This window comes from Meriones unguiculatus, chromosome 3 (assembly GCF_030254825.1).
Source record: "Meriones unguiculatus strain TT.TT164.6M chromosome 3, Bangor_MerUng_6.1, whole genome shotgun sequence".
Classification (NCBI taxonomy): domain Eukaryota; kingdom Metazoa; phylum Chordata; class Mammalia; order Rodentia; family Muridae; genus Meriones; species Meriones unguiculatus.
The window spans coordinates 74896042-74915033 of record NC_083351.1 but is presented as its reverse complement, the minus strand read 5'-3'; the positions used below and the strand labels follow the sequence as shown (position 1 = coordinate 74915033).

Below are 18992 nucleotides of genomic sequence, written 5' to 3'. Positions count from 1 at the left end.
AACATTTTAGATTTTTAGTTAAATGAAAGAAGGCATGTGCAACTTTTATTTATTTATTTATTTATTGGCCCGTTGCATGGCTTTTCTCTTTCCTTCCTACTTATTTTATTTTCTTTGGTATTTTTCTTTTTAAAATTACACTCACCATGATTGAAGCGTTCAGTGAACTTCTCATGTTAACTTGCACATACAAATATGTGAATAAAGAGCATAATTCTGTTGTATAACAGAATGGTGGTGCTGAAGTTTTCTGCTGTGACATTAGGCTTTGGTTTTACTAATTCTTCTTGGTTTAGAAATAGGTCAGATGTCCTTTATTTACCTGTGTTAGTTACTGGTGGCCCAGAGATAAAAATATACTGTTTTTGAAGTCTAATTATTTCTAACTCCACATCACCATACATGCTGTGACTTCCTGGAAAAGTGTTAAATGAAGAAGGCCACATCAAACAAGACCATCTTCCAGTTTTAAAGCCAGTCATGTGATCAGAAGCATCCTTTTTTTAAATTTTTTTTATTTTTTATTAATTACACTTTATTCATTTTGTATCCCCCCATAAGCCCCTCCCCCCTCCCCTCCCGATTCCACCTTCCCTCCCCTTTCTGCATGCATGCCCCTCCCCAAGTCCACTGATAGGGGAGGTTCTCCTCTCCTTTCTGATCTTAGTCTATCAGTTCTCATCAAAAGTGGCTGCATTGTCCTCTTCTGTGGCCTGGTAAGGCTGCTCCCCCCCAGGGGGAGGTGATCAAAGAGCAGGCCAATCAGATTATGTCAGAGGCAGTCCCTCTTCCCATTACTAGGTAACCCACTTGGACACTGAACTGCCATGGGCTACATCTGTGCAGGGGTTCTAGGTTATCTCCATGAATAGTCCTTGGTTGGAGTATGAGTCTCTGGGAAGTTCCCTGTGTTCAAATTTTCTTGTTCTGTTGCTCTCCTTGTGGAGTTCCTGTCCTCTCCAGCTCTTACTATTTCCCACTTCTTACATAAAATTCCATTTACTCTGCCTGACAGTTGGCCATCAGGCTCAGCATCTGCTTTGATGGTCTGCAGGGTAGAGGCTTTCAGAGGCCCTCTGTGGTAGGTTCCTAGTTTGTTTCCTGTTTTCTTCTTCTGGCTTTCAGAGGCCCTCTGTAGCAGTTCCTAAGTTGTTTCCTGTTTTCTTCTTCTGATATCCATCCTCTTTGCCTTTTAGGATGGGGATTGAACATTTTAGTTAGGGTCCTCTCTCTTGCTTAGTTTCTTTAGATGCACAGATTTTAGTGGGTTTGTCCTATGTTGTATGTCTATATGAGTGAGTATATACCATGTGTGTCTTTTTGCTTCTGGGACAACTCACTCAGGATGATCCTTTCCAGGTCCCACCATTTACCTGCAAATTTCACGATTTCCTTATTTTTCGTTGCTGAGTAATATTCCATTGTATAGATGTACCACAATTTCTGCATCCATTCTTCAGTTGAGGGGCATCTGGGTTGTTTCCAGCTTCTGGCTATTACAAATAAAGCTGCTACAAACATGGTTGAGCAAATGTCCTTTTTGTGTACTTGAGCCTCTTTTGGATATATGCCTAGGAGTGGTATGGCTGGATCTTAAGGAAGCAATATTTCTAGTTGTCTGAGAAAGTGCCAGATTGATTTCCAGAGTGGTTGTACAAGTTTACATTCCCACCAGCAGTGGAGAAGGGTTCCCCTTTCTCTACAACCTCTCCAGCATGTGTTGTCACTTGAGTTTTTGATCTTGGCCATTCTGATGGGTGTAAGGTGAAATCTCAGGGTTGTTTTGATTTGCATTTCCCTAATGGCTAATGAGGTTGAGCATTTCTTTAAGTGCCTGAAGCATCCTTAAAGACAAACTTTATTTTGCTTTATAATAATCTCTATTGTTACTAGTTTTTTTTTTTGTGATATTGACTACTACATATATTTTTATTTTTAGCATTAAAAGTACAAAGCCCACATTCTGTTTAGCTGTATGAGACAGCAGGAGCTATGATAGTCTTCAGTTTAGTCTACTCTGATGTGTCCATTTATAAAAATATGACAACCTTGTAGCAGGTCTCGTTGACTTATTCAGTAATACATAATGATCATGGCCATGTGCCAATGATAAAACTGAAATGAGTAAATATGGGCCCCATTCTTATGGCTTCAGAAATGAACGTTGGATGGGGTGTATGTAGGAAATGCTGTCCAATAAGAGAGTTTACTGAGTTCTGTTATCAGGGAAGTAAAGAGCCCATGATGGCAGAGGACATCCTAGGGCCTGATGGAGACACCATCCTAGTGAGGCATGGACACACCTTGTTAAGATAGAGGGCATGCTGTTGAACAACTCTGAAGACTAAGCTTGAAGTAGGAAAGTGGGTGGACAAAGACAAAGCTAGGAAGACGGATAAGTCTCTGATCACCTCTAGCAGGGAGCCAAATGTTTCCAGCTGTTCTTCAAGAAAAGTACCATGTGGGCAGTTTTAAACAAGGTTTAGCGAAGGAAAAGTGGAGCCAAGAAGACTAGTTATGAGAACTTGTGGCAGGTGATGCTGTCACGAGATAGGAAGTATGTACTCACCAGGACATGAGCATAGTGGTGACTTCTTGGAATGCCTCGTGCTCACATCACCTCAGCTGTGTCCAGCAATTTCTTGATATGTATTTGCACTGGGTGTGCAGACCAATGCCATTAACCTTCTAGAGGCTTTGGGACACATGGGCTTTCGTGGCTAACCACAGAGAAATCCTAACAGTACAGCATACTCTATCATGTGCTCAAATCGTGCTCACAGCCACGCTCTGCCTGAATCTGAGTACAGGATTTGCTGCCCTGCTCATGGTTTCCTGAGCACTCTAGTCCAGAAATGAGGCTCTAAATCTGTGCTGCCAAGTCACACTGAGACGGTCTACTTCCTCAACCACCTGCTCGCTCTTTCTTCTTAGACATCTTTTCACCCTGTCATCTTGCCCTAGAAACTTTAGAATGCCATTATTAGGCCATCCAAACACCTTTGCTTCCCAGCGATGTCGTTCTCATGAGTATGGCTTGTTAGCAGCCACCATGACAGCCCTCTCTGGGCTGCCAAAGCCCCCTTAATCCTTTTTATCTAGAGGTGCAGTTCCTCATTAGTCTCTAACTCAGTCCTTTTGTGGTAAAGTGAAACTAACAGGGAATGTGGCTCTTCCTTCAAGCTGTGATTTAACATGATTTCACTAGCAAACTAATTCGAAATAAAGTCATAGACATGTATGCAGAGGAAGTGGCAGATGCTGAAGGGGATGGCCCAAAGAAATCCTTATGAGTTAAACTTGGTACTACTTTTCCTAAGTGAGCTTGGCAAAATGTTGCTTTTACTGCGATGTGTTTCCTTTCAAGGATGTTCACATTCGGGCAGCACACACACAGTGAAGGTTTCTAAATGTAAAAATGGAATGACAGGTTGGAAAGCCCGTAGGTCATCCTAGGTCTTTCTTAAGAGAAGGTCTGGAACCTTTGCAAGTCTGTCGCCCCATTCTCCACATCACTGGAGCCATCTCTTTGTTTACTTGCCTACATGCTTCGAATTGCTTCTTTTTTGGTCTCTTTAGAAATTCTTCAAAACTCCCTGCCGCTCAACCCCTTTGTTGGGAAATGTAAATTCAATGTAGTGGAAAGACTTTGCTGAGGGTGTACAGCCACAGATGCCAGGCCACAGTCCTGACTGTCAGAGACACTAATAGACAGGTCTCTGCCCGGGCATAGGAAGAAATGCCAGTGGATTCCCACAACAAGCAAGTGTCACCATGTTTTGAATATGCTCTCTTTCTGGCATCAACTGTGTAAATGTAACATGAGATGTGGAAACTTCCTGGTACAGTTAACTCTTGATTATATTAGAAAGGGAACAGTCATATAACTTTTAAACCCCTGTTTTTGACTTTGTAATGTGGAAGCTTTTGAGGCTCAGCTTTACACCTCATTGGTGTGTTGTTACAGAAGTTGACTGGGTCATCCTGGTGTGGCCGCTTGGGTAATTGCTCAGTTCATCCTCCATAAGACAGGAAGTAATACGTGCTCCATGGTTTCCTCTCTTGTGTGTAAATGAATTAGCACGTCAAGCGTCTAGCACCTCTTCTCTCCTGATTTAGAAGTATTAGATAATCTACAACTCAGTTTTATTCCCAGGACTTAATACTTGGAAGGCAGAAGGATATGAGATATAGAGTCGTGGGGAGTTGAGAACTCTGTGTTCTGGTTCTGGGGCCAACTCCAGCTTGCAGAGTGACCTTGGAAGGTCACTTTGGTAGTTATCTTTATAATGGCAGGCTTTGAGCAGTACCACTTCATACCTTCCATTTTCCCTTGATGTTACAAGTTTTAGCGAATGCTTGCTATGTGCCAGGTGTTGGGAATGCACTGACAAAGTAGAGGACAAAGGTCTTTGTTATTATATTGTGCTGGGAAGACTGGAAAAATTATGAAGGGAGGCTTCACAGTAAGGATGTGTGTGGTAGTGTAAGCGTGCATGCACACAACATAGTGGGTAGATGAGGCCTCTGTGGCTAACCATTCACTCCGCACTAGGACCACACATTCCTGCAGAGCCTCGTGCGTAATTCCGGTACAAAGCCACAGTCCAGGGAGAATGAGGTGTCTCTGCCCGCAAGTGGAGGAAGAAGTGGGCCCCAAACAAACAATGGAGAATGCAGGTGGTATAGTCTAACTGTTACAGTGTCCATTTCATTTCTTCAACATTCTTTGCATGAAAGCATTTGTATTATTTGAAGTTCATGAAAACAGACTGCATCGCTGTCTCTGTGACTTCAGGGCCTGCCACACCACGAGACTGCCTTATTTTGGTGAAGGGGATCGAGTTGATTATCACTTTATCTCCCAAGAAGTTTTTGATGAAATGCTGAGCATGGTAAGGCTGTTTCATGTTTTTATTTCTTCCACATAAGAAATACTTGTCCTTTGTCAGAAATATAAGGAAACAGTGATTTCTAAAAAGGTAAATATAAGTGTTGTGCACTTCCTAAATCTGGTTCAATTTGAAAGTTTTTCTCCAACCCTGATGAGCACACTATTGACGGTGTCATAATCCTTTGTTCGAATACATTTTCTTAAACATTGTTTCTTCTTTCCCTTCACATGGAAGGAACTCCTCACAACCAGAATGTGCTGTTCCAGTTTTAAGTACATGCTAAATGCAATACATACCCACCCTGACTTCATTCCCCCTGAAAGAGCATCTCTGATCAGCACAACTCCTAGGAAATCTGTGCCTTGTGCCTTTTTTTTCACTTGGGCCTTTGTTTTGCCTACATCACAGTCCTTCCTGTCATTAAATGAAGCACACACCACTTCATCCTTGTGTAACGCTTACTGAGCACCCGGTGAAGCACCAGTCTTTCTTTGTGCCGAGTGGTCAGCCAGGGACACCACATCTCCTCACCCTCTTTTCTCTTCGCCCTCCCCTCTTTCTCTGTCTTCACCCCAAAACAATGGACCTGGCTTAAATCTCCAGTGTACATTTAAGCTTTGGTTGTGCAATTACATTAGTTTAGTTTTGGACAGCCGGCTCTACGATGGTGCGTATTCTCAAGGCCCATCTTGTACTCTCAGAGAAGTGCAAGTGAGCCAGTCTCACACTCCCCTCAGCTCTCCTTATAACCTTGCCCAAAGAACTTCTCGGACCTCACAAGCCTTTCTTTTAGGGCTGTATTTTGACAGGTCTTCTTGATTTATTAAGAGTTTTTGGAAGTTTCTTTCTAACAGCCCTTAAAAGAGAATTGAGGTCTGTCATCCCTGTACTAAGAAGGTTTTTTCAGACCCTAGGATGGAAGCTACCTGAATCCCATCATGGATGCTACTTTCTGCTGTTAGAGTGGGGCATTTACTCTGGGAGCTTGGTTTATCTGTTCTCCACATGCACCACCTGCTCCATGATGTTCCTAGCTGATCAGGACTATAATCAAGTTAGTCTGTCCAGTCCCTGGTCTAAGAAATCACTGCATTCTAGGCTACAGTTAGCTTTACGGTTTAATGCTCCACAGAAATCTCCATGTATTTGAGAAGTACTCATTTTTTCCTGTCTCTGCCAACATGTATTACTCTGATGTAATTTTCATCAACTTGAGTTTCACCTCTGATCTCTTTCCTTAGAGCGTGACACTGTTTCATGAAGAAAGCTAAGCCTAGAGAGTCATAAATTCATGACGCATTGTCAGCCTCCTGATCATGCCCACACACTCTCAGCCTTCTATTGAGAACGTCCCTCCACACATTCACCTGCCAGATTGCCTGGCTCTCTCAACAGACATTGTGGTCTATCTGCCCACACACACCTACTGTAAGCAGGCCCATCTAGTTGCTGTGACAGAGAAAGCATCTAGACCTCCACCCACTCCCTTGTTCACGTCTTTTCAACCAATACTTTCTCCAACCAGCACATCATTCCCCTGTAAGTCCCCAGATAGACACATCAGCCCTTTATGCAGAAACCACACTTAGTCCACTCCCTCTCCTGTGGAAATAAAACCACCAGAGGCTTCTGTGGTGTGACAGAAACCCATACACACTAGGAGTGTGACTGGCCAGGGCTGGGGAATTGCATCATCTATGCTTAACAAATCAGTTGGATGTGATATCTTTTATATAATATGCACAATGCAGGGTCTCTTCCAACCATGCATGCTTCCAGAAAATGTTCATGAGGCCCACAGAGGAAGTAAACAAGCATATCTGAAAAGTCATTCAGATAGGTACACATTTTGGAGACAGGGCACAATATTAGAACTCTCTAGAGAAGCAGAACCAGTAAATAGGATGTGTGTGTGTATGTGTGTATTTGTATAATCTTTCTCTTATATATATATATTTCTCATATATTTCTCATATATATACATATGTACATACATACACACATATATATGGTAAAAGAGAGATTGATTTAGTGGAAGTATCACTGGACAAACTGGAACCTGCTGCAGAGTGTTTAGGAGAGCCAGCAGTGATGGTGAGGTCCAAAGGTTCACCTTTCTGTACTCTACAAGACTTAAAGGGATCGGATGCAGCCCACCCACACTCCAGGGCAGTCTGCTTCTTCCCAGTTCACCAGTTTCAATGTTAATCTCATCCCTAATCACTCTCTAAGTTGGCCTGCAAACCTAACCATCATCACACATGGTAGCTAAGCTAAAGCATGAAAGGTAAGCCATAGTCTCATTGTCTGCATTCATAGATGAACAAAATTAAATACATACATACATGTGGAAAATAATCAGAACTTTTGTTTCAAAGAACAAACAGATTATGATATTGAAAGAATAAAAAAATGAATGGCATGTGTTGTTGGGTTTTTAACTTTGATTGTAATGATTTTCCTCATCATTGCCACAGCACACACAGTCCCCAGGGACCTACCCAATCTCAGAAGGCATCCTGTATCTTCTGCCTAAAACTTCTCCTCTGGCAGATAGCCCAGTTGTCATCTATACACTTCTGCAGAACATCTGGAGCCAGGAGAGTAGCAAGAAACTCTGGGGCTGCTGTGGCTGTTAATGGCAGCGGTATTAGACTCCTAACTGCCTGCTATTTTTAATGATGCTCCTGCCATTTGATGGGGTGGGATGCATCCCTGAACATTATTTATTCTAAAGTCTTATGCTTCAGAAGGCATATTTCCCAAGGTCAACCACATTTTTATTCCTTCTGCTGTTATGGGCTTCCCAGTTTAGGTTAGGCCTAATGGTTTAATAAATATATTGATTGTCGAAGAAAAAGTCATAATTTGAGGGTTGTATTTTTTTTAACCTACATTTTCTTTTCTTTTTGTAAGGGAATACAGATGTCATAGGAAATGAGTCTCTAAAATAAACAGAGAGGGTGGTATTAATGTTTAAATGAATATAGGGCAGGCAACAATTCTGTTGACTAACATCTGGGGCAGTTTTAATAAAAAGCCATCTTTACAAGGAAAATCAGGCTGGGTTGATTTTTTTTTTTTTTTTTTAAGCTTTAAGGATGTCCACAGCTTTCAGGATTACCCATTCATTTCTTATAGCTTATCTTGAAATGCAAGGAATTTGGGATTAGGATCCTTGTCTGGAGGCCTAGGATGGAGGCATAGCTGCAAGGGAAAGGGCAAGCCTTAGTTTTACCCTCTCCTTAGTGAAGGTTTGTGATGTGAATTTGGCAGGAAATAGGTAAGCAAGCATCATGGTCTGGTCTTCCACAAGCTTCCACTCATAACCCTCCTCAAATATTTTGTCAGTAGATTATTTCAATAAACCTTCCTTTCGTCAGGTAGAATTCTGAATAACCTCACATCAGAGTTGAGTGTTGCTCCATCATCCTACTCTGACTGTCATTCTTCTGTACTCACTAATAACGTTTCAGTTTTATGGAATTAGGTGAAAGTAAGACATCAAGTGATTGTTATTACATTATAGCAGCTGTATATCCAAGTCTTTGTGTTTTTCTAATTCCAGGGAAAATTTATTTTAACATTTAATTATGGTAATCACAATTATGGATTAAGTAGGGACACTGTAGAAGGTATTGCAAGAGACGGATTAGCAAGCTGCATTCATATGGAAATAGAAGTAAGTATTTTTCATTCAACTGTGTGTGCGTGTGTGTGTGTGTTACATGTCTGAAGTTGGGGCTATAAAATCTGGATAACATATTTCTAGGCACAAGAGAAATGCTACAAAAGCATGAAATGTTTAGTTTCTTGTCACTGTGGAGGATGTAAGAGTTAACTATAAAGGTTGTAAAGGATGTAAAGCTTAACTATAAAAGTTAAGCTTTAGATTACAGCTCCATTCAAGATTTATTATCTTTTATTTCCTCACTAATGTATCCCTTTGTTATCACAGCGTGTCTCTTTATATGAAGTAGGTATAGGAATGGGTCTCCTGTCCCCTCAGGACTGTGTCAGCCTGAGTGGTCACCCTGTTCCTTCATTCTCCACAGAGCTGTGTGGGAGTTGCAGTCATTTGGCTCTGGGCATTTATGGGACCCAATGCTTTTATACTTCTGGCAAATTAGACTCGCAGATTTCAGATTTTTGTTCCTCGCTTATATCACAACTACCCACAACAACCCTCTCAAATTAGAATGTATAGATATTTTTCCAAAATTGTGAACCAGAGGAAACCCATGGATTTCCCACCTGCTTGTTTGAAGAACATTAACTAAATGAAATAGGTCTTAAGTGACAGTTAATTTTTTACAATTATTTTTACTAAGCAATATAAAGTCTTATAATCAAACTAAATAAATTTAATTAAACAAACAGAACAAAATGTACCAAGGCTGTTCTTTTCTGCTAACAATGCTTGCTGCATGCTTCTTTGCAACGCCACAGAGGAGATGGTGACTCCTTTTGGCTCAATGTTCCCCAGCTTCACTGTTCCTTCAGCTCTCTAACTTTCTGCATCATTTATCCATGCTTAGCTTTTTGCAGCGGATTGGTTCTGTATCTTTACTCATTTTTAAAAATTCATTTTTAAAGGTCAGTTCTAAAATTGTCTGCCTTGAACAGAGAGAAACAAAAACTAATGCATGTTTGAGTGTGGCTGTGCTCCATCTCTTTGAGTCCAATTTTTCCCAGCTCAACAGTCAGTTTCTTGAGTGATGGCTCCTGTTCCCCCCCCCCTTTTTTTTTCCTTCCTGAGAGTTTACTCCTCTTCATTTCCAGGAGGTCAAGTCTATAAACTGTTTTATTTCCTCTGCTTCTCCCTAGCTGAGGTGTCTTTTCCCAGACTGCCCGAGTCACCAACTCTTCCAGAAATTGTTTTAAAAGCAGCCTGTATTTCTACCTAGTGAATTGTTATAGCAAAGACTTTGAACTTGGGTTAAAGCGATGATGCTAGAACTGGAGATGGAAAGGCTTTACTATCCACTTGGAACAAATCCCGCACTTCCCCTGTGAGGAAACGTATGCCAAAGGAGTTTGAGGGATGTGCCTCAGAGTTCTTAGGAACTACAGAACTGAAGTTACAAGCCAGACCTCCCAGGTTGCAGTCCACACCTCTTCACCCTGTGGCCACCTGCTTATCAGTTTATGCTGACTTTGGTCTGCCACCTTGTGCATAGAGGGTGTAAAATGTGAAACCACAATGACTTTTGGCAAGTATTACAACCAGTCTTTAAATATTGTATTATGGAGGGAGAAGCTCTGGCCCCTGGATGGTAGAGGCCAGTACTTGTTAAACTATAAAAACAAGGTGGCTTTGGTGTTCCAGCAGCAGTGGCAGCTATAGTGGTGGCAGGAGTGTCTATTTACTGCCGGGAAACAAAACAAAACTGAGCAGGACATAAGACCCAGAGAAGTGACAGGCGACACAGATGTGTGAACTTAGCCAAGCACATGGGTAGCAGGGTCTAGCTGCTACAAAGAAGACATGTTGTAGACAGGACTCACTCATGTTTGGCAATCCCTTCCTCAAATCCCCAGAACTCAAGGACTGTATTTGTGACTGTAGTAGTCTGATCATGGTGCTAAATTTAATATATCTATCTATCCAATGGTATCAAGGTGATGGGTGAGAGCAGGGTACTATGGGTGTCTTTTTCCCTGGGAAGATGTCTATCTTCTAGTGCTTTAAAGATACCTTTTGAAATATGGAATAAAATTACTTTTTGATAATAAAATGGCAGTACTGCCACTAATATTCCTATTTTATGTCCAGCAATTTTCTTTTTCTAACAGCCATATCCATTAGAACAATTAATTTGAGGAAAACCAGGTGGAATGAATTATAATAGTTCCTATGATAATTTAATATTTGATGAAGAGATAAAAGTAATCCAGCCTTGAAATATTCATAGGAAAATAGTAGCTGATTCTACAGATTAAAATATGTTCTTGAGTGTGATACTGTGTGCTGCCCCTGAGTTATCATGTCTCCACAGTGATGTACAAAGTGGATGGTTGTTTCTGACTTCCCCTTTTCTTTAAAACCCCAGGGTGTAAGAAGTTTGAAATATTCCTATTTTGAGCCTCGATATATCTTGGTGGTACCTATGGACAAGGAAAGATATGAGGGATACTTGCGGAGAAAGGGATTGTTTAGTCGTGCAGAGATCGAGTATGCTGTCTCCAGGGTGGACCTTTATATTAAAATTAATCGGAAATTTCCGGGGTATTTCGATGCAGTGGTCAATGCAGGTCAGTAATGCCAGCAGAATTTTATTTTATTTATTTTTAAAATGTGTTTTCATGTTTGAAGCACACCGTCACTGCATTTGCAGTTTATGTCATGGAAAGGGAATTCTTAGGAAATGGAACCATTTGTTGTAATTACAAGCTGCAGAAGGCTGTAGAAGCAGGTAAGAACCTGTGAGGTCTAGTCTCCTACTGTTTCCAAAAGAAGGTCAAGCTGTATTAGTGCATAAAGTTGTGACTGGTTGAGTTGGTGTAAAGTGGGCCCACATAGATTCTTTCCCTTGGGGACATTGTGAGAACAGAGATGGATAATATCTCATCTGAAATATATATATATATTTAAACTTTTAAAGGCAAATGAAGCCCAGGCAATTTTTTTTTTCAATGCAGTTTATTCAGGAACATTGAACAATCCTCGGACCCCGGGGAAAGCCAGCCCACAGCTTAAATAACCTCTGGGTAGCCAACCCAGGCGTGCCACGGGGGCAATGCAGATAGGTCCACATACATGGAAGCAAGCCAGATCCTCGGCCTTAGCCAAATGTGGAGTTGTTCGTGACAGAGAGCACTCACCATCGGGAAGGTGGAAGGCGGAAACCAGCTCCATCTTTAAGGCATAGCATTCCGCAGCTCTCTACAGTTCCCCCTTTTTGTTTTAGACGCATCAGGCAAGAGTAGAGGTCTGATCTCTGATATTAGAAATAAATTGGGACTTTGTACAGATGTTCATTTAGGTGTCATCTGAAGGAATGGGCGGGCATGGGAGTGTTAGCAGGCCTTCTGGTGTTGGTCTCCTTGGTTTGCCTGTGGTATATATGCAAGATTAGAGTCTCACAACAGTGTGATGCAGCCATGATCATTCAGGCCTTTACAGCCATTGAAGCAGGACATTCTCCCCAAGCATGGTTGGATACCATAAAAAGCTAAAATGATACGCTCAGGATGCGAGGCTAAGCACTGCACTCAGGGTCAGCCGCTTTGGACCCAGAGAAGAGCAAGTCTGATTGCATGCGGGTTGATGCCCCAGGTCCCGCCTCTGAGAAAAAGCCCAGGCAATTTTATCATATCCTACCACTACAAAGAATCACAACTACTAAAAATATTAGAAATTTGAAAGTATCTGGGTAAAACATTTTTCAAAAACTATATTAGAATAAAGTATGTCATTTTTTACCCAGATATTTCAAATCTTATCACCAGAAAGAAATAATGAATGTTTGATGTAAAGGATGTGATAGTTAACCACATCTTATCATGAACATAGTTATGTGCTGAAACCATATTGTGTTCCATAAATACGTTCAATTGTGTCGATTAAAATTATATCAAATAAAAGTTAAAAATAAAAATGGAACTAATTTGGAGCAGAAGCCAGAGAAAGATAGAGAAATTATGGAAATGTGGAACTTCCTATGTGTTTTTAATTATACTGTTTCATACATCCATGAAGGAATGGTAAGCACTCTGTATAGATAAGGACATACCTTGGAGTGGTCTGATGCCTCAACAGGTAAAGGTGCCTGCTGCCCAGCCTGATGATCTGAATTCAATCTATTGGACTCATGTGATGGGGAGAGAGAACTGATTTTTGTCCTCCCAAGACAGGGTTTTTCTGTGTAACCCTGGCTATCCTGAAACTCACTGTGCAGATGAGGCTGGCCACGATCTCAGATATCTGCCTGCCTCTGCCTCCTAAGTGCTGGGATTAAAGGTGTGCACACCACCCCCACCCAGAAAGACATCTGTAAGTTGTCTTCTGAGTGCCACATGTGCCCCTCCAACAAAGAAATAATTGAAAGGGAGGGGGACTGGCATGGTGGTCCATGCCTTATAGTCCCAGCACTCAGGAGGCTAAGACAGGCAGTAAGATCTCTGTGAGTTTGGGGCCAGCCCGGTTTACATGGAGAGTTCCAGGCTAGCTGGGGTTACACAGCGATAGTCTGTCTTAAAGTAAATAAATTAAAAAAAAATAGATAGATAGATAGATAGATAGATAGATAAAGTAAACTGTTGATAGCTTTTTGGTAAGATACTGGGTAGAAATGGGGACATTAAATTGAGCCATAGATATTACTGGTATTTAGCTATTATGCAAATGACAATTTTATATGGTTCATTTAATCGTTTTCTCAAGCTTCTAAATTGTGTTAACGTGTTACATATCTATGTTGGTTTTACACATGCTCACAGTTAATACTCTAGCCCAGAGCCTGCTCAGCAGGTTAAGCCAGCAAACAGGGCTCAGTGTCAGTGCTGAGATCACCTGAGCTAAGGTCTAATCTGAAGACTCTGATGAGAACCTCAGCCCCCAAGCTACCTTTTCGTTGGCAGAGTGCAGTTCCTTCAGGTGTAGGCCAGAGCCCCTGCTTCTTGGCTGGCAACCTCGGGAAGGCTGTGCAGAGTCCCTCAAGGCTGTTCCTTGATCTCATCTATACGATGCTGAGCATCTTCTAGACAGCGAGGAGCACACGGAATCCTCTCTGTGCTCTGAGTCTTGGCTTTTATTCTATCACCAACTAGACAACTCTATCCTTGTGCGGATATGATTCAAGTGAACCACTGGAATAACCTCCCTTATACTGTATGACTGTTAATTGAACTGCACATCCTTTTTGTATAGAGTGTAAATAATCATGGGCATGAACTCTCTTCACCTCCATAGGTCTGGCCATACCTGAGGGGTGGTGGTTATAGGAGAGGGAAATGTCACTAGAATTAGAATTGTTTCTAGCGCAACAGTAATAAAATGAAGTGTAGTGATCAAATCAGTCCACTCACCATTGAACAGTGACTGTTTTGACATGTTCTGGTTTATTAAAATATTTGTTGTTTATTATAGATGACCTGGACATTGCCTACCAAAAGCTAAGTGACCTCATTCGAGAATACCTGGGATTGGCTGAGGCAGCTGCAAAGGATTTGGTTCCAGGTACTAACCTCTCTGTTATACCAAGTTTATTGTCGATGGAAAATAAGGCCACTTTGTTGTTACTTAGATGCTCATTAGCTGGGCTGACGCTGGCTCTTAGTATTTCTACATGCTTCTCTGGGGTATATGAGTCAGCCCTCTGGCTCTGTAACTATGCTGTCTCCATGTCTGTAGTGAGCCACTCCCCACCTCTCACCCCAGGGACACATTAGACGGTGCCCTGGAAGTGGACAGTAGATAAGAGTTGGTCTCATGGTTCAGAACTCAGCCTTCCAGAGGTCTTTTCCCTTAGGGGACTAAAGTATGGTACCCATCAAGTATATATTTAGTCCAAGAATCTTAGTGTGAGAGTTTTCATACTCCTTTTGTTTGAACTGCCAGTCTTAAAAATGTTGTGCTGCAGAGAATAGTGGGAAACTCACTGGCCAGAATACATGTTTGGGTGGGGATGGAGGTGGGGCCACTCTCTCAGCCAAGCTCCTTAGCTGTTGTGGGTTTCAGGTTCTTGTCCTGAAGAATAGATAGCACATTCCCCTCTTGCCTCATGGGACATGAGCAGCAAGTATTAAGGGATGTGTGAGAGCATTGACTTGAAATCTAGGAATTCTAAGCCTAGAATTTTGGGATATGACCATTTTGAGATGGATTTGAACTGCTCAAATTTGCCTCACACCCATGTGGATGGTTACTAACTAAAAAGTGTCTGGAGAAATTAGAACCATGTGCTAAAAGGAATGTAAAATACTATAGCAGCTACAGAAAATGGTATGTAAATTCCTTAAAGAGTTGGCAACTTTCATGTGAGCTAGCTGTTTCAGTTCTGGATACATACCCTAAGCCTCATTGAAAGCAAGATCTTAAAGAAACAGTTAGACACCTATTCATAGCAGTTCCATTCACATTAGCCAAAAGTGAAGCAACCGTGGGGTCCAGTGAGGGATGAATGGATACAGAGCGTATCACAGACAGTCTTTGATGTTACTTCATCTTAAAAAGGAAGAAATTTTGGCACACAGTTTGACAGGAACTTTGAAGGCAGTATGGTGAGTGAAATAAGCCGGTCAGAACCGAATAGATTCTGTACAACTGCATTTCTATGAAGTATTTAGAACAGTCAGATTAGCAGGGTCAGGAAACAGAAGCTGATGATCAGAGGTTCAGGTAGGGAAGGGAGTGTTATTGTTTAATGGGTAGAGTTTAAGTTTTCAGAAGATGAAGTGAGTTCTGATCATGGACAGCGATGGTGATCATATAACAATGTCAGTGGACTTAATGTGCTGACTGGTGCCCTTAACAGTGGTAAAAATGGTGAATTGTATGTTTTACTACTACAATGAGAATCTTTTCCAGAGTCCCTCAGTGGACTGGACTCTAGTCACACACACCTATTTGCAAAATGTTAACCAAAAATAGCTGAAGCTTTACAGCTTGGCAGTCCAAATAGGATTCTGCTTGCCTCATGACTTTCCTGCAGGCCGAGAAGGGAGGCCAGGCCATGACTTTGGCAGAGTTCACATCTCAGGCCCACACTGTACCTCATGAAATTTTATAGTCTTCCTAGGTCAAGTACTCCTTATATTTTGGACTGAGGTCAGTGTAGTACTAGTAACTCACAAATATTACTTGACTGTCCTGCTATGTGTGTCTCATATGTAAAAATAACTAAAGTATGACATGCCAACTAGAAGATACTTGAAGAAAGTTTGGTGTATCAACATAGGGTGCAGTGCGGAATGCCTAGGGAGGCTTGCACCTCCGTGGAACTTTCTCTTGAGGAAATATGACTCCCTTTGCTCTAATTCTTTGCTATCTAAGCAACCTTGTGATCTTTAATTTGGTCCTCTGGGTGGACCTGGCCCCTGTTGGGGCTGTATCTTACGTGAGAACATGCTGCCCTCCTCCCTGAACCTGCCCCATCTCCCAGTGTAAATTAATAAATTGGTGTGCTGGCTTTTGCATCAGCCTCTTGTGGATTTGGATAAACACTGGTTAGTCCTCTGGGTAACTGAGAAGTGTATGTTTCTGTGTGGTGCTTCTGAACAGAGAGGCAATGAGCAAGAGTTGGCACAATGGCCTGCAGACTCCATAACTGTCTTCTGTAGCTCTTTATCTCTACAGTGATCAGCGACTATAGTGTGCGGTGACTATTTGGCAAAGTAATAGGCAAGATACTGTGTACACAGGAAGGCAGATTCCCACTTGATAGTGTGTAATAAATTTTATTTATTTGGAATGATTAGGTGAGGCCTATCTGATTTAATGAAAGGTATAAATTATAGAATTTATAAAAAAATATATAACTCAGAAACATTTACTAATCAAAACTGAGGCATCTAGTTATTGGCTAATGAAATCCTGGCTTGAAAAGTAGACAGAATGGGTTGCAATCAGTCAGCAGATCTATATCCTCAACAGAATCTTACTTTTCTGAAAGGTTTAATATTCTGAAAAAAAAAAAAAAAGTGTTTTCTTAAGGCAAAACCTTATCTCATGTTTACAGTTAATTTGCAGAGGGAGTTATTTTTTCAGTTGCTAATTAAAGATAAACTTCCACTTCAATGGCATTGTAGAGATCAGACAGCATTCAAGTTAGTGTATTTGAAATTCTAATGAGTATGGTTCTTCTTAATAAGCTTTAGGGCATCTCTAATGGTCCAAGGAGTCAAGCCAGTGGCTTCTGTGAACTTCAGGACTGTAAAATCCTTGCCAAGGGTGAGGGTCACCTGGTGATAGGGCCAGTTGAATGGGATCTGTTCTAGTTTCATTTCTGCTTCTGTGGTAAAATGTCATAACAAAAAAGCAATTTGAGAAAAAAGTGTTTCAGGTGAGAGTACATCACTATGGAAAAGGCAAGTCATATCTACTGTCAAGAGCAAAGAGAAATTAATGCATTCATGCTCACTTGCTTGCTAGTGCTAAGCTTGATTTCTCTGTTCTTACGTAGTTCAGAACCCCCTGCCTAGGGAATGGGAACACCCACAATGGGCTGCTGAGTTTTCTCATACAATTAACATACAGTCACCCACATACATTCCCACAGGTCAAGCCAGTGTGTACCATTCTTCATTGAGGCTCTCTTCCCCAGGAAAGTCTAGGTTTTTTGTCAAATTGACAAAAGTAGTAATCATCGTAGAGCACAGACATAATTGCATCCCCATGAAATTTTAGAGAGTCCCTGAGAAGGGGCATCCACCAGCAGATGTACCATCCTGAACTGGACCTAGCTGGTGCTTGCCTCTTTACCTCTGCTCTGAGCTGAGTTATTCGGATCTTCTTCTCAATGATATATGTGATGTATATTCTATGACATGATATATAGCTATATGATATATATCATAGGATGTGATATATCAGAATATTTATATATATATTTATATCCTAGAAGTTAAAACTGACATCTTAGTATAGAAGATGTCAATGATTAAGATGTGAAAGGGAAGAAAGTGAAATAAATGCTTATTTAAGACTCTAGGAGAGGTTAGTCTGAACAATTTGATAACTGGATGGATATCTGAAGCCTTACTTTTCTGACTTAAATCTAACAAGTAGTCATTAGTTCAAATAGAGAAATGAATTTGGAAAATCATCTTTTTCTTTTAAAAAATTGTAAAAATTCACGTGTCTGGCTTGGAGAGCTAAAGCTTTTCACACTGGATTAAGAGTGTCTGTATGTTGAGCCTCAGTACAAACAGAAATCTCATGTTAGTAGCATCATCTTTCCAAAAGAGATAATCTTTTGTCAGTGCGAGACAAAGACAGTTTCCAAATATGCAAAGTAACAACATACAGCTTCATCCCTGGTAATCATGTGCTGCTCATTTGTTACTGGGAACACAGTGATGAGGTCCATGTGACAATGAGGATGAAACAGAATGATGAAAGTAAGCCCAAGGGATGTCATTCCTGAGGTCAGTATCCACCTGCCTAAACCCAGAAATCTGAACCTTCACCAAGAGGGGTTAGTTGAATTTTCACTGAGTGCATATACAGTGATGACAAGCTTTAAATGTGCCATTAATTCTAAATGCATACTAAACAAGTATGGCATGAGCCTATTTTCTCCATAGTAATGTAGGAAACGTGTTTCTGAAACATGAGGTTAACAAATATAATTTCTATGAAATAAGAAGAAACTCACTTGATTAGCAGCTCAATGTAAGGGTATTTTCACCCTTAGTCCCTATAGAGCAGTGGTTCTCAACCCCCTAATGCTGCCCTTTAATACAGTTCCTCATGTTACAGTGTTGTTGTTTTTTTTTTTTTTTTTGGCTACTTTCTAACTGTAATTTTGCTACTGTTATGAATCATAATGCAAATATCTATGTTTTTTCAATGGTCTTGGGTGACCTCTTTGGCAAAGGGCCTTTTGCCATAGTTGAGAACCACTGCTTTAGAGCCTGTCTTGTTCTGTCCCTGCTGCCAGGGGTTTTTAAGGAAGTGGACCTAACGAGCAGCCTGAGTTCTTGCCATAAAGGTTAGGAAATGAAATTATATTTTTCCCAATTCTGATTAATGATAAAGGGAAAAGGCAGCAATTTGCCAGCCCATAAAGTGGTGTTTTTATCTTCTAGTGAAAGGTATGGTATCATTTAGCCAAATTTCATGAATCGTTAAATCATCTAACTAGATAAAGAAAACCCTGTACATCTTACAATAAAATTAAAAGAGTACCTTCAGCACTGAGTTTCACTGTTTATACTCTTCTTTTTAAATTATATATGTGTATTATTATATACATCATGTAAGCATATTAACATGCTATTTTTTATTTTTTAGAAAGTCTTACATTTGCAAAATTGTTTGCGCTTGTGTGTGTGTATGTGTGTGTGTGTGAGAGAGAGAATCAATGACAACTTGTGGGAATTGATTGTCTCTTTCCCCAGCTGGATTCTAGGAATCAATCTCAGGTCCTCAAT

The 18992-nt window shown here is 40.9% G+C and overlaps 1 protein-coding gene across 5 annotated transcripts in view; it reads left to right on the top strand.

The window, feature by feature from the left end:
- Lrguk (leucine rich repeats and guanylate kinase domain containing) overlaps window positions 1-18992 on the top strand; it is a 108919-nt gene that overhangs the window by 53285 nt on the left and 36642 nt on the right. For all 5 annotated transcript variants that reach the window (XR_009590762.1, XM_060380212.1, XM_060380210.1 and 2 more), the window contains 4 exons: window positions 4799-4895; window positions 8464-8577; window positions 10949-11150; window positions 13987-14076. Coding sequence is in view for 4 of the 5 variants with exons in the window: in XM_060380212.1 (XP_060236195.1) it covers window positions 4799-4895; window positions 8464-8577; window positions 10949-11150; window positions 13987-14076 (503 nt within the window). In the remaining variant the exon portion in view is untranslated. The remainder of the gene's footprint in view (window positions 1-4798; window positions 4896-8463; window positions 8578-10948; window positions 11151-13986; window positions 14077-18992) is intronic.